We start from the raw sequence: 15,629 nt of genomic DNA, 5'->3' as shown, positions 1-15,629 counted from the left end.
GTAAAGTTAGGGGCAGGGCCTTTTATATATATATAATCTATGAGATCCGCAGAGATAGATCGGTCTGGGATTACCCTGCAGTTAATAAATTTCCCAGTGATACTGCTACTTTATATTGAGTCAGACAGAGCGTCTGTGTGTGGGCTACGGCGGCGGTGAGGTTATAGAAGCTGTCATATGTACAAAGGGAGATGTACAAAGGATTACATATGAAGAATAGGTACAAAGCAATGCGTCTAAAGAAGCATATACAAAGGAGCATGCACAAAGAATCATAGATAGCGAACTGCTCTTCAAAGATACTAGTACCTGGGAAATTGCACCACTGGTTCAAATTTTCTTATCAAAAAAATTAGTCAATGAAAGCTGAATGTGCATAAATATTGAACAGCGAAATTATGGGCCGGTTCTATGGGCGTTTTATCTACCTACCAAAGTACCTACCGATCTAGAGTTAACTGCAAGGTGAAACCGAACTGTTGGTCGCTGAAAGTATGAGTCTCAAGAAGCATGTGTACAGCTAGTGCCCAAGGTAGGACCAACCAGTAGACACGCATGTATGCATACCCAACTGGTAATACATCTACAAGGGCAGACCAACAGGTATTGTACCGATTAATGGCATCTCGGAATCCGAATCTATCCGATGTTTCACTTGTACTACCAACTGTAATTTACGGAGAGATTTGTTGGCTTACCCCTCTTCACCCTCACGTAGTACAATTCAGCATCCTTACGGGGCTATTTGCCATCCAAGGCTCATGGTTTGGCTCGTAGAATGCCACGTAGGATGTAATCGAAAATGTTTGAAATGAGAGGTGATAGCTTCTATGGGCTGACCATCGATCATCTGTACCGCAGGAGAGAGTAATGAACGCATTCATGGCGATAACATCTTCACTGCTGACATGATACATGTATATAAAACCTCGCATCTCGGGAGCGATCTTACGCTACTTCTTTAACTGTGAACAATTTAATTCTTGTCCATCAAACTCAATTATAATCATTTTTTCAAATAAAATCTTCTTGGTTTTACCAACATGGAACTTTCACTGTCTTCTGATGAAGAAGATTATTATGAGGCTTACTGCGAAGATATTGATGACGCATTTGAAAAGTCTGATGGAAAAATTACTCTCAACTTGTACCATCACTCTAATGCATCAGCTACTACAGGACAGGGTTCGGTCAAGACTGCATGCCGTGTCAAGGAAGATGGTGCGGCAATTTATGCCGAAGAAAAGTCTGATTACTCGATTTCCATCGAGAGACTTCTTTGGGTAGACGGATTTGAAGAATCTTCGCCAGTTTGCAACGGCGCCCAAAGAAAAGCGATGACTCTTGCCGTACTCAGAATGGTATTCAAGTCTTCAAGTCGAGACACAAGAATAGAGTGGGCGAGAGCAGTCCTTAAGCTAGAGGGGACCGACAAAAGTGGCAAGGGGGAGCCACTTGTCGAGGCATGGGCCCCCTTTTCCAATCTTCAACGATCCAATGAGTCAGAGAGCCACCGGGAGACAACTGTTCAGATAGGTGTGGAGTGTGATCCTGGCTTTGACGGAGTGGCTCCAGTATCCATTCAACTAAGCCGCGAACGCCGTATTTCCTGGAACCAGGCTGAATACGATGAAGCCTTCTCAACGCCCGTCTTCAGCAAGATTACAAACAACAGGAATGGCGTCGATTGGTACATGAGGCAGAATCCTCTTCAAAATCACGGCATACCACCAGAGACCATGACATCGGTTTTATTTTCACGAAATTCCCCAGATCCATATATGGTTTCGTTTCGGATATACATTCGTGCCGGCACGCTGAACGATATTGCAAATAGAGTCAAAAATTTCTTCGGCCTAAAGCCAGGCCAAACGTACCCTTTCCTAGTGAGCCCTGGCGGCAAACCAATTTGCCACTCCGAAGGCAGAGAAATCTTTCAAAATATCGACTTCAATAACTTGGGGGCACTACGGGAATCAAAATTCAGCAACAAATTGAATATCAAGTGGGGACCCAGTCCCGGTGTATCTGAGCTTCCTGACCCTTCGTCGGAACTGAAGGGTAAGATAGAAGAGAGAGAACATGTTGAGAAACACCGACAGCCGATCGGGGCCCAGGAAGAATACCGCCAGCTAGAGGATGTCACTCAACAGGCACGGGGAAGGAAGACAAGTGCCAAGCGACAATATACGAACACCAACTCTTAGGATGGTGTCTCTCTCCGACGCTATCCACATGACGGCCCAGAATCAAGCAGAGAGAGACAACGTACCACCGATCTCGAGATATAAAGGTAGAACTGACCCTGACCGGTGAGCGCTCTTGGAGGGCCGCGTTGCACAGTCGGGGGCGTGCATTGCTCAGCAGGGCATTATTGTATCACGTCTTGGGGAAGTAGTAACGGATGGAAGTAATAGGATAGCCAGGTTATAACAGACCACTTCCTCTTTGTAGCGCGAATAGGGGCAGTAATCATTTTAGCTTCTGTATACACTACTTTTGAACGATGTTATTGTGGAGTGTCTCGTCGCTCATGTTCATGTCAACTACCTAAGATAGCATCTAGTTCAGCATAATGCAAGCAATAGAGGCTCGAGTGAGTGTAGGATACTACCTTCCGAAATATCTTTTTCATGCGCTCTTTCAGTGTATCACCCTCATTTTATTTGGAATAAGCACAAAATTTGAGTCAATTCTTACAGCACAGTCATGATACTGACCATTTCCATTTCTGTTCAGGGGGGAACGGGAAATTACATGCATTTCGGAATCCTGACTCGTGTTATCTGATACTTGGGTATCACATAAGTCGAGTAACCATGCGGTACTTCGGGGTCACTCAGCTAGTTGTACCTATACTTCCCTGGGGGCCTAGATGAAGGATTTGTCTCATTTGCATACATTTATTCATCACTTGAAATATTGCACTCGCAGAATTGGTAAATTTTTCTTGGATTGCTTGAAATCTAGGCCCATTCTCGTTTCTGAGCAAGAGTAAAGGCATAAGATATTATGGCTCCAGAAAAAATGCCATCAGATGAAGCCGTTAACATGGCACTCAATACTCCATCAACCTCTTTGCAGTCGACCACCACAGAGTTGTCTCATGCGATTCCAAGTTCAAAACTTCCGCCAAATGGATCTTCAAACTCTTCAGCAGGGGTACCGACCTATAGAAAAGAATGGACTAAGGCTCGGGAACATCTCGAGTTCGACGAGCTTCTACAAAGTTTTTCCCATCAGCTGTCCATTGCAATTACAGGATACCTGAAAGACGCGACGGCAGATGGCACCAAAGATGTGGAATCTTCCAAACAACTGATAAAGTCGTTCTTGTCTAGCGAAGAAGAAAGAATTGACAGCTGCGTCTGTTGGCTCATACTCTCGGAAATCATTTCTAATCCTAAAGACAAAAGGATCAACATGGAATTCTTACTTCTTCAGATAATATGCGAGTTAGATCCAACGGTACCGTTTGTTCTTCTGTATGAGAATCATGATCCAGAGGCCGCCACATCATATGCAGATTGCAAATTTCAGGAACATAACTCATGTAGAGCACGCGATGAACAGAAACCCTTGCCATTTTACAACGCAGTCAAAAAGGGCAACGCAAGGGCTGCAAAGTGTATGATTGACTGTTTGAAAAAGCATCTCGAAGAGCCACCAGCCTCTCCTGCGAGCAGCAGCAGCAGCACTATGTCACTTCTCGAATACCTCCGATGTCGTGATTCTTCGACAAAAAAGACCGCTCTGGAGCAAGTGATTGATTCCGGGAGTGCGGATTTCGAACTTCTGGATATTTTATTATCCGTTCCTGAGCTATCCTCTCCACCTGATATGTCCTTTGAAAATGCTGTCGAAAAAGGCTTGGTCGAGTTTGTTGACAAATTTCTTGAGATCGAGTCCATGCGAAAACTTTTTGTCACTACCGAATACATCATGAAATCATTAAATAAGATCTCACCTAGCCACGTCCAAGAGGCCCAATCTGATGCTATTCGAGAGAGCCAATCTCGAGAACGCCAAATCAGAGTGGTAGACAGCTTAATCAAAATGGTCGAAAAAAAGGGTGTTATCAACCAAGAAATCGTTGGAAAGATCATCGAGCTAAATTTGATTGAAATCTGGGCCAGTATTCCAGAGAAAGCAGAGTTGGAAACTCATAATCTTCTCCACCTCGCCGTCTATTACAGGAAATTGCGGTTCGTCAATTTGTTCTTGGATATCTATAAAAACTCTGTCGTCACTCAAGTTGCGCTACCTCAGATTACAGGGACCAAATCTGATTATCTCTGCAAAAAATACTACCCGCTTTGGTACAACAAAATGTGGTGGAATGGATCCTCTTGGGTCGTCAACGACAAAAATATCGGAGATCCTAATGATGAACAGAAGATACGTACAGTTCTTGTAACAGCCACAATTAAGCAAGTCGACAAGATGAGAGTTCTTTCGGACATTTTTCAGGAATCCGCAGGTATTTATGACTCATTATTCAAGTGCCGTTGGAGTCAAATTTTAACTAGATTTTACAGAAAAAGGTATATAGCAAGGTGATTCTCCTTCAATTTCCTGTGCCATAACTTAATTTTATCTAGTTCACGAAATTTGTTTCGACATTTCTCAGTTCAGTTTCAAGAATCACGGAGTGGATGAGTTTGTGTATGCGCTTATAAACCATCGTGAGAGCTCAGGACTTATGTCATACGAACAAACGATCAAATATGCTAGATTTCCGTCACTCGAAGACAACATTGATAACCAAGGATCGATCTCAGGTCGCGCATGCAATGACCACAGGGAGGTATTCGATGTTCTTGACTGGTTAAATGGACAGAAGAACGTTACATCAATTGTCGAGCTAAAGGTCCCAGACCGGATGTTCAAACCGCATAACGAGCTTGACATTGCGGAATATGTGAAGAAATTCGAAGTGGAAAACTTGAATTGGAGATTTTTAGATCTCTCTCTATCTATCTTTGATAATGAGGTAAAGGGAAGAATTAAAAAGCTTCATCTTTATGCAAGTGGTAAGCGTGTTGCAATCGACCATTGGCTTGGCTATGAAGGCATTACATCATTTCCAAAGGTAAGTCCCTCATTGGTGGCTTTTCATGGCTATCTAATACATGCAGCTTTTAACTTTCATGGCTCATAGCTTTCTCGAGTTCATATTCATCTTATACCGGTATGTCAAGCAAGTTTATTATTTCTATCTAATTCTTTTTATGTGATATTGATGGGCAGAGACTTACTGTACATGATTAATACAGGAGATGATGACCAAGGATTATCTGGATAACAACCGAAGATACATACGTGAAGAGCTCTTCAAACTCACTAAAGGCCAAGAACACCATTTCGAATATGATGTGACCTGCGAGCCATGGAATCCGTCTAATGACAGGCAGGCAAGCCTTGAAGAGATGTAAACCCCCCCCCCCCCCCCCTTCTCTCTCTCTTCATTTATGCTTTTCAGTGGAGGTTTTTTTTTTTTTTTGGGGGGGGGGGGGGCTGTTTTTTTCTAGGCGAGAGGTTTTTACTGACATTGTTAAAGAGCGAAAAAGGCCTTTCCAAAACTTTATCCATTTATAAAAAGTTACCAAAGCTATCAACCAGCAGCTGCCGAAAAGATGGAGAATTATCGACCAACTAGAATCGCCATTATTGATAACGGAATAATGAATGTGCCACACACTTTCCGTATCCAGGCAAACGGTGCAATATCTTCCAAGCCTCTAAGCCAATCTGGTAAGGGGTTAACCCGTTGGGGCACCGACAGTCGCATGTCAGGCGTAGACTCGAATGATACAAATCTGACCAACCAATCCGGACATCATAAAACCCTTTGGGATCGTATTCGAGGTGGACGATCATTTGCTGATGACGACTTCCAACTCAGCCCCTGGATGTTTGCCTCAGATCCTCATGGAACACAGATGGCTAATCTGATTTGCGCCATCGATCCCACATGCGAACTCTACGTGGCAAAAGTGACCGACGGAAGATTTGGCATCACGCCTGAACGGGTATCACGAGTGAGTTTTTAGCTTCCCTGTCATATATTCTTCGGTCTTCAAGGTAGCCTGTAGCTAATTACTGGATGCGCCTTGTGTCGAGATAGGCTATCCGCTGGGCAAAAGATATGGATGTAGACATAATCTCCATGAGTTTCACCATCCTTGAATCCTCAGAAGGGCTGAAAAAAAGCCTTAGTGATGCAGCAAAGAAAGATATCATTCTTCTTTGCAGCGCACCAGACGAAGGTGCTAGAGTATCAGTAGCCTGGCCAGCTGCATCCGACCACACAATCACCATCGCAGCCTGTGATGAATACGGCATGGAATTTCGGGGAATGAACTCTCACTATGAATGGAAACTTCATGGTGAGAATATTGCCGCAGGAACCGTCCCTTTCCTTGAGTCAGCTGAATGTGTGACTGGCAGCTCCGTCGCTACGGCAATTGCGGCTGGCCTAAGCTCACTGGTTTTCTCATGTTATCGCTTAGTCCATGGCATGGAAAAGGGTCGCTATATGCGCATGGAAATCATCAAGAAGCATTTTCAGCACATGCAGTCTGCCAAAGACTCTAAGTATGTGCTCTTAGAGAAGTTTGGAAACATCGATGCCAAGATCAGAGAAGGAGAGCCAATCGATTCAGAGAGCATTATAAAGCAGGGGTTTAGTGAAATTGAGTAATGGAAGTCTCTTATTGCGTAATTTTGGGATAATAATTCAGAAAATGCAATACTAATAATTTGAGCTCTATATGCTGATGGTAATGCTCGAATTGATTGTACGTGCATTGTCTTTGAACTTCAAACACCCATGTTGCCAACTTAGATCTCTCTTGAAGATCTGAACATCAAACAATGATACGTTTCTTCAGCAATAATTTCATCCAAATTTAGCACTGAAATCTTTCATTTTACATTTCTCTCACGACTATTTGTCAAAGTCAATACATGTATAGTAGAAGTTATCTGACAGCGTTAACAAGCACCCAGAAGATGAGTATGCCAGTTTTCACATACTACCTCTAGTGCACAGTTGCTGTTGTGAAGTATTCAAACAGCCACCTTGAGAAATTCTCAGACTTTAAGCGTCAGCTTGTTGAGGATGATTTTGATAGCTTTACAGCCTCGGCCTCGGATCGGATAAGACGGAAGCCCTTCGAGCTGCACTGATTCAAAGAATTGTATGCTTCTTAATGGATATCAACTAGATGATGTCTTTGATCACATTGGATGAATGTCCTCGACCAGCAGATGGTGCTGCTCTATCTTCTGAAAGAGGCGCTGAGAATCGGCCATCTGGCGACAAAGCACAGCAGGTAATCTACTACGTTTGCTCCTGGTCTAAATTGCGGGAGGGGGCAAGTTATTATCAATTGCTGACATTGTTGATATGGTAATAGCGCTTTTGGGAGCGTAGACCTTTTGTCTTATATAGACTTGCTGGTGTAGCTGGAATATTTCTGTTCAACCTTGTCATTCCGCAGCTACCGGCCTAGCTAGGGGTTAGCGAAATACTCCGCTGGCTTAATACGCCGTAACTGAATAGGAGATACTCCGCAGCTGAGAGATACTCCGTAGTGCTGACGTGAACTCCTGGGGAAGCCGACGGCCCGATATAAGTGATCCGGCGGGGTTCCAAACTTGGAGTCTCACACAAGCCACTTAAACCGAAAAGCCCCCAATCTCATCGCCAATAGCTTCGTACTCTGTACAAAGGCCAAATCGGCAAATAGTAATTACCGACGTTCCAATACACTTGATCTTTTATGAGCAGCTGGGTCTGTCATGATAAGCGCTACATTTGCGATTATTAGCCTAATATTTTTGCCCTACCGGCGCAACAGTACGACAGACAACCATCTCCTTAGACCATTAACAAGGATTCTAATCAAGGCCCTTCAAACCCTGCGGCCTAGGCATTCCTTACTTTGTAAAATATGCAGAATCATCTACGAAATACAGTAATTAAACAGATATATAATACTAGATTGTAATAAATACAAGCAAGGGGTACTGCAAACCATGACGGAAAGTAACCACTTCCCTTACCCCTGCTTTTATGAGCAATTTTACACTAGGATCCCTTGTAAGCTCATGTGCGTTTCCTTGTGTTTGGCAATTCCCGCCAACGACTGGTAACGCGACAGACCTTTGCGTCTAACACGATATAAATGAGCTGTTGTCTATCAGCTTGTTTATTATTATCCTAACTAAAAAGTAGCAACTTCTTGGTAGAGCAATGAAGCATAGTATCTCCTTGTACAACTATACAAAAATGTCAATAACAGCAATAGCCTAACAAAGGGAACACTCGAGAAAACAATTCATGGTTGAGAAAATGCGGGGTCTATTACTCCGCAAATCGTGAAATGTTAAGGATCTAGCTGAAAGCAGCAATCTCCATCTGGAGCAATGGGGTCACATTTTTTGGATGAAAGGGTCTACATCAGCTTACTCTACTGCAGATTACCGGGTCCATGGTATAGCCTGAAGTGGTTTATTACTCGTATTCCCATTTCTGGACAAGTAGTTTGCCCGAAGAAAGCCGTGAGTGGAGGAATAATCGGCAAACAGACTTGAGCAGCATGCGCAAGAAGGGGGCAATAAATCAAGTGTGTAGTTGTTTGTATTGTCTTAGTGCATGTGCGTATTCATAAGTCCCAGATGGTTGACAGAATGTTATTTACATTTCCGTTTCAGTTGTGACCAAAGCCCCTTATGGTATGTCTCAATAAGACTGGCATTTTTTATTCCTTCGTCCGCCGTAGACCCTTATTTGTAACATGAACTTGTCGGTGTTGTTCACATCAGACTCCTTCCATTGAGAGTTTATGCCTGCAGCAGTTATGGGAATGTCTTTTAACTCCATCTGGCCTGCTGTTTCCCCAAAAGTTATCTTCATGGAAGATGGTTTGGGTATACATACCAACACATCAGACGCGGAATATCGCCTGAACACAGGTATCCCTAATCGAATACTGTCTTCATTGGACATTACTATTTGCGGTAATATTTACCCGGCTTTAAACATGGCCTCTATAGAATACATCAAAAATACAGGGGATCCTTGAATAAGCCTAAAACCACTTGCATACTCTACAAGGGGTGTGGCAAGCAGTGATCACAGTACACAGACTGATCAAATGCTCAGCATACAATCATGCTATTACGCGCACCGCGGGACTCACAACTCACCTGATACAAGGGTGTGTTTATTTCATCACTATATGTGCATTTTCATTTTGCGGTATGACGTCTTTTAATATTCACTTGCATGGGTGAGCATACAATTTTGGAAGTGTGCATATAACTATATCAAGACGAAACTAAGCCGAAGATTCCATTTCTGAGCAAATGAAAAGTATAAATATAAGGTCCAAGGTCGTATTCTAAACCGTCTCAATCACATCAGCCTTCCTTCACATCTCATTAAGTAACAAGCCAAGATCAATCATCTCTCCAGCAATTCAAGTCCATCCCATCAAAATGAAGACCGCCGCTGTCCTCCTTGCCCTCGTTGCTGCTGCCTTTGCCGCACCCGCTCCCGCTCCAGTTGAAGAGCCAACTCTCGCCAAGCGTGGCTGCCCAGCTGGTGATATCTGCATCAGCGGTACTTGCTACGTCTGGAGCTGCGGCCCTGTTGGCTGCTCCGTTGGCGGCTCTCTCGGCACCAGCTGCTAAATTGTATGTTACCTTCTAATTTTTATGCACCAACAAAAGCTTTCGAGGCTGACCAACTAGATCGATTGAAACAAGCCTCGGACAGAATGAAAAAGGCTTGACAAAGCTCGGATACTAGAGTTGAAGCGACTGGATCACAAGTAATTACGATGATTCTAAAGTGATACAGTTGGGGGAATGGAACTGTTTTGAGAGAAGTCTTTGTCATGGGTTCCATAGGTTCAGATTTCTAGTGATTAATCCGAGTATTCAACGACAGTAGATGAGCAGCCCTTTGATAAGTCATGACTATAATCCGTATTAATCCGTACAACCTATTTCTGGCAAATTAATTGGCCTACCATAATTAAGAGCCAGCCCCCAGCACCCAGGGTTTTTGGAGCCTAGTCTTAAACAGAATCAAAAACATATAGATATTCCTCCAAGACATTTAACCTAATTCAGTCAAACTAAGTAGATCTTATTATATATGGAAGGCTAATCACGGGCCGCTGTGTTATTACTGGTCATCACCGCCATATTACGATCTGTAATAAGTGGTAGGGATCGCAGCGCATATGTTATTATCGCCAGCAGCCCTGAATGTGGCTTCCATCTTGGGGCCAAGTAAAAGCCAAACTGGCTGTCGCTAGATATTAGTTAGCATTTCAAGGACTAAAAGCGTATCGGCGAAACTCCAAAGTTCTACCGCTTCGGCTTCATCAACAAGCGGCCAATAAAACTTGATTGTCGATCTAGACAGATTACCATTGACTATGGTTATGATGTCAAATCAGATGCATCGTGCCCAGATCGTCAATGTTTAATTGTTAACTGCAAAGGGGTATTGCCAGGCTCTACTATTCAATTTGTGAGTCGGATTAGAGAGTACATTCTTGAGAATTCCCATGATTCGTGAGCTTTATAGACAGTTGGCAGGTGGAAACTGATAGAAGCAATTATCAATTTATGTAATAGTGCCTACCCAAACGTTCTGCCGAGCCATGTCTTTGCCTCAAGATAGCCCTTCCATTAGCACAATCTCTGCCACATGATAGCTTCTCTTACGTGTATCTATCCATCATCCACAGGCCCCAGTGCAGATCGTCTTGTCTATCTAGCTGAAGAAACACTAGTGGTAAGTGAGACGAAATGAGACTCAGACATGTAATGTAACTGCACGCCAAGGTAATTGGGCAGGCAAATATACGAGAAACAGGTCTCGGAACTCGGCATCACTAGTGTCTAGGAAATTCTAGCAACTCATCGTCAAAAAAAAAAAAAGAAAAAGAAAAAGAAAGGGTATAAAACACTGTGTATTTCCAGTGGCTTTTCGCTTCTGTACTCTCTAAATACATCCTTCGTTCATCTTAGCTTCTAAAATGAAAGCTATTGCTGTCCTGGCTCTTTGTTCCTTGGCAGGTGTTTCCGCCCAAGATTCTAACTGCGAAGCCGAATACATTGTCACCAGATGTCTGAAAACGGAGACGGATAAGGTGAGTGTTAGGTTTCATCAGTGAAATGCAATGTTAATTAACTAACAAAATCCACGCAGGCTACTGCTTGTAGCTCCACTGACTATGACTGCCTGTGTGCCGCTTACGAGGCAATCGCGACGTAAACAACTACTATGGATACTATAGCTGCATCACCGCTAATTGATGAAAATTATAGCTGTTACAATAACTGCCCAAATGATGATCGTGCTCCCGCTGCGCGTAACCAAGTCACCGCCTACTGCAGGAATGTCACCGAGTCAGGGTCAAGATAGACAGCCGTGTTTTTCGGGTTGAAGAGTTTAACGCTCTCCATTTGTTGAGTAGGGATGACTTCTACGTAAATTTCGTGGTCTTGTATAAGTTATAACCAGATTATATACACAAGGGAATATGTACAACCGAGACTAGGCAGCAGTTTGATCTTCGATACAAATCAAACAGTAAATCGAACCTATTACTTGCACTTCTCAAGGCCAGACAGTAAATCACTGAAGAAAAACCAAACAGGGATAAGAAACAAGTAAAATCGTATGCCATTTTGATACGGTTTTACTCGTTTCAGGGTCAATTTATAGTTGGTAATAAGGATAGAAGAATACTTGAACACAAGGCATTACAAAAGTTCAGATGTGTAATCCGCACTGAAGTATAAGCAGTGAATCATAAAAGTCAAGTGTCAGAGATCAAAGAGCTTTCTAGCAGCAAAGACGCAACAAAGTTCAAATTAGATAATTGTAGCGTGAACCCAGCGATAAAAAGGAAGTGTTTTCCCTTGTGTTCAAAGGAGGTCAGAGATAAGTACAGTCTTTATTGTCTACCAACAGCTGTGATGTCTCTGTAGGCTCGCTGTGTTTTAACCTCTTTGACCTCATCACTCTTCTCTTTGTGCCGTGACTCCTGACATCAAGTAATCGGCGATAGTCAAATTTTGAAGCCATGTGGTCAACCACTCCTTCGTTCTTCTTTGTTTGGATTGCCGCTTTTTTTTTTTTTTTTTTCCACAATAGAGTAAACAAAAACTTCTCAAATCTTCATTCGATGGTGAAAAGAAATTGCCAAAATAAAGAACTAAGAACTTTCAACGATGCCCATTTCTGATACAAATAGTGCATATAACGCATAGTTCCCGAGTACGCGCGAATAAAAAGGCATTCTCTCAACATTTAAGTCGATCCAGCAAGAAGTCCAAAAATTGGAGCGCCGACGGAGCCTCAGACAATAAATGCCACAAAGCCACCCAGCTAGCCTGAGGATCACAATCACCGTCACAGCTTGGTGAATACGGCATGGAGGATCAAATAATGAACACTATCTATATATGAAAGCTATATAGTAAGAATATTGCTGCAGGGACAGTCACATTCTTGGAGTCAACTGAATGAGCGACGTTGCAATAGCTATTGCCACTGGGCTAAATTTACTAGCCCTCCTTCACTATCGCCTGGCCAATACTTATAAAAGAGAGATTCTATGAGCACAGAGACTGTTGAAAGTTATTTCCATAAATGCGCTCCCATAAAGTCTTAACATATGCCCTCTTGAAGAAGTTTAATAAGAGCGATGACAATACCAGAGAAGATGAGCCAATCAATGTAAAAAGTGTCACCACGACTTCAACAATGCACCAAGCGATAAAGGTCGGGCATTGCACAACAATTAGGCAGCCGAACAGGAAAATATGATGCAATGATGGGATCTCAGCTCTTTAAAAAGGCTTTTGAATTGATTTGTCTTGCATTTCATGTGTATTCTAAAGTTTGCGTTTTGGAAATACTTTCATCGGTAAAGCCAAGTCGTTACACTATTACCATGATTTAATCTTTGGTATCCCCACCTAACAGAAACTCGTGAACACTTATCAATTTTATTTCGATTCACTTCACTAACAAATAGTCCGGTTGGCGAGAAAAGATGTAACCCGCTACAATTAAAGACAGCTTATTCGTGAGCCTCACCGTGAGAAGAAGCATGTAATCGCCACAGAGATGGGTTATATTCGTATTGTCTACGAACCATAGACTTTAATTACCTGCAGTATATAGTCAATTAATCTCGTAAGCAGGAAAGAGAGGCAAAATATAAAATGATATCCATCCGGTTGCCCGTGCTGATGAGCTCCCACAATCTTACTACTTGACCAATGTCAGTCTTGCTGGTACAGTGTAGAGCCAATCGATTAGCCGCTCTAGGCAAGTCTCGACTAATGTTGAAAACGCTGTAAAAGTGGCTGCGAAACACTCACCAAGTGGGCTAACATTCCCTTCACAGCAATTTTAATCTGGTCGGAGGCCCAATACCCTTGCAGTAGAAATAGATCGATTTGGCCGCTTCGGACCGGATGCCACTCAGACCAATTAACTACCAGAAACCCTACGTGGTTTGAAGAAATCATATAGTTCTACTACGCAACAAATCGAAATCAAGGCCTTGGGTAAGGTTAACCTCCTACATATACTTAGTAGCATCAAGAAACAGTTAGATCACAATCATCTTTAAAGACTAATATCCAATATATCTGATTCTCTCGTATATAACTTCAAACAAGGAGACTCATAATGCTCCTTAAACAGATTTCTTCCAAACCCAAAAAAAGTTTCATCGTCATTGCGACAGGCCCCGAAGCCCGTCATTGGGAGACAGTTCTCTGCCAAGTTTTCAGTATGTGCGAGCCAACATACCCGACACAAGTGCTATATTATCGGTGCCAGATTTTCTGAAAAAGTCCCATGCTACTGTAGAGACTCTTCAAAGTTCTCGCTCCTCGCCTATCTTGACAATCACCAACCGACACTCGCACAAGAGGTATTCTCAAACTTCCATCGTAGACCCTCTAGATAGGGCGCGAACTATTGATGTCCAAAAGGATAAATTGCTACAGGTACCTTCCATCATATGAGATCTGTCATACGATGAATTGAAGGCGGAGGATACTTCACTGGTACAAGCATATGAGAGAATTTTATCCAGTCAGCTATAAACAGTAAATGAACTCCACTGCCAAGATCACGCCCGAGGAGAGTACATGTATCATCAACCAGCACGATGAAGAACACAGAAGATTCCAAATGCATCAGCTTATCAAGGGCGGTTTGGACAAGAGTTTCAAGACGCAATGGTAAAATTAGTCATAGGCCCGGTTTTGCAAACGGTCAATCTCGCACAAAGTATCTTCACTAAATTAGTCAATGATGTGCCACAATTTGCACTTTGCAATTCAATGGGCCGTCGTTTGCCTGTCACTTGAAATAATACTGTACTCTGTCGTTTGGCAATGTCCGCCAACTGGTCTCCTTTCAAATTTTCACAAGCCCTAGATCAGCAATCAAATACAATTTCAAGGGATTTAGTCATGTAGTAAAACGAAGGGATTAGTATTCTGAATTAGCTACGATTCTCTTCAGCGACAAGGTTAGTGGTACCTTCGCCAGAATCCAACGGCAGCTACAGGCCAAATTTGTCGATTTGTGTAAGAAACTACTTTTGTTTGAATACAAGAGCATATACTCGTGTTATCATCGATCACTTATTTTTCTGGGCGATCTCATCAAGCCTGATGATTGGAAGGGGAGCCTCGAGGCAGTTCAAGACGCCAAAGCCTTCTTCAACGAGCATGTAGGACAAGATGTGAAGCAGCTCGTAAACCGTGCGAACTATGGACAGGAATACTTAAAAACAGATGACGACAAGAAATGCCTGAGAGATTTGTGCAACACAGATCCCCGGATGGACAAGAGCAGAATTGAATCCACTAAAGGAGGCTTATTTCAAGACTCATACCGCTAGATTCTCCATAATTGGGAGTTCAAAATTTGGCTTCATGCCGACGATAAATGGCTGCTCTGGATAAAGGGCGGCCCAAAGACGATGCTTCTGTGCAGCATAGTCAAATGAAATTAAAGTGCATGCGGCACACTCAAGCACCATCTCTTTTGTTTTCTGCCAAGTCACCATCCCGATAATCAACAGCCATCTGGCCTTTCTACGAGGCCTCATACAGCTGCTTGCTGACCAACAGCCGTCTCATATTTCCCACATGAGAGAAAAATATGAAGCTGTTGGCAAGGAAATATTCGACGGAGCCATCGCGTGATACAGTCTAGCGAACATTTCTCGCAGCATTCTCCAAGATGAACAAGTAACAACGGCATATTTGATCGTCGACGCCTTGATGGATGCACAACAAGCCAAGGAGTTGCGGCCAGAATAGTTTGTCGTCGGTCCAGAGCTCCCATTTATATACATAATAATTTTATATGTAACTAGGATCTTCCAGGAATTGTTTATTTCGACGATATGTTGTTCTATAAGCGGCTTGCTTACAACTCACTGACTCAGATAGATGACTTATTAATAGCATCAAAAGCTTCCTCCTGATTTATGTTTTCTCCGTAGGTACTAAATAATTGCTTTTTACACAATCCCGCTTTTAATTTTAAGCACAATCTTTCC

General features: G+C 42.8%; 5 protein-coding genes across 5 annotated transcripts; all 5 read left to right on the top strand.

Moving 5' to 3' along the window:
* Positions 1–1,043: 1,043 nt before the first annotated feature.
* TRIVIDRAFT_69120 (uncharacterized protein) lies at positions 1,044–2,207 on the top strand (the record flags this gene model as incomplete). Its single annotated transcript, XM_014099314.1, has 1 exon — positions 1,044–2,207. The coding sequence occupies one exon, from the start codon at positions 1,044–1,046 to the stop codon at positions 2,205–2,207; it is 1,164 nt and encodes a 387-aa protein (XP_013954789.1).
* A 2,414-nt stretch (positions 2,208–4,621) lies between these two features.
* On the top strand, positions 4,622–5,161 carry TRIVIDRAFT_154276 (uncharacterized protein; the record flags this gene model as incomplete). The annotated part of the gene is made up of 1 exon (XM_014099313.1): positions 4,622–5,161. A coding segment is annotated over one exon (540 nt), but the record flags the coding sequence as incomplete, so codon positions are not given.
* A 469-nt stretch (positions 5,162–5,630) lies between these two features.
* Positions 5,631–6,703, top strand: TRIVIDRAFT_154318 (uncharacterized protein; the record flags this gene model as incomplete). The annotated part of the gene is made up of 2 exons (XM_014099312.1): positions 5,631–6,041; positions 6,128–6,703. Coding segments are annotated over 2 exons (987 nt in total), but the record flags the coding sequence as incomplete, so codon positions are not given.
* Positions 6,704–11,063: 4,360 nt separating this feature from the next.
* Positions 11,064–11,452, top strand: TRIVIDRAFT_48810 (uncharacterized protein; the record flags this gene model as incomplete). The annotated part of the gene is made up of 3 exons (XM_014099311.1): positions 11,064–11,177; positions 11,237–11,298; positions 11,356–11,452. The coding sequence occupies 3 exons, from the start codon at positions 11,064–11,066 to the stop codon at positions 11,450–11,452; spliced, it is 273 nt and encodes a 90-aa protein (XP_013954786.1).
* A 2,283-nt stretch (positions 11,453–13,735) lies between these two features.
* TRIVIDRAFT_69118 (uncharacterized protein) lies at positions 13,736–14,963 on the top strand (the record flags this gene model as incomplete). Its single annotated transcript, XM_014099310.1, has 4 exons — positions 13,736–13,838; positions 13,889–14,058; positions 14,183–14,295; positions 14,582–14,963. The coding sequence occupies 4 exons, from the start codon at positions 13,736–13,738 to the stop codon at positions 14,961–14,963; spliced, it is 768 nt and encodes a 255-aa protein (XP_013954785.1).
* Positions 14,964–15,629: the final 666 nt, after the last annotated feature.

Source organism: Trichoderma virens (assembly GCF_000170995.1).
Source record: "Trichoderma virens Gv29-8 chromosome Unknown TRIVIscaffold_79, whole genome shotgun sequence".
NCBI lineage: Eukaryota > Fungi > Ascomycota > Sordariomycetes > Hypocreales > Hypocreaceae > Trichoderma > Trichoderma virens.
The sequence above is the reverse complement of the archived record's forward strand: the minus strand, read 5'-3'. Positions and strand labels throughout refer to the sequence as shown.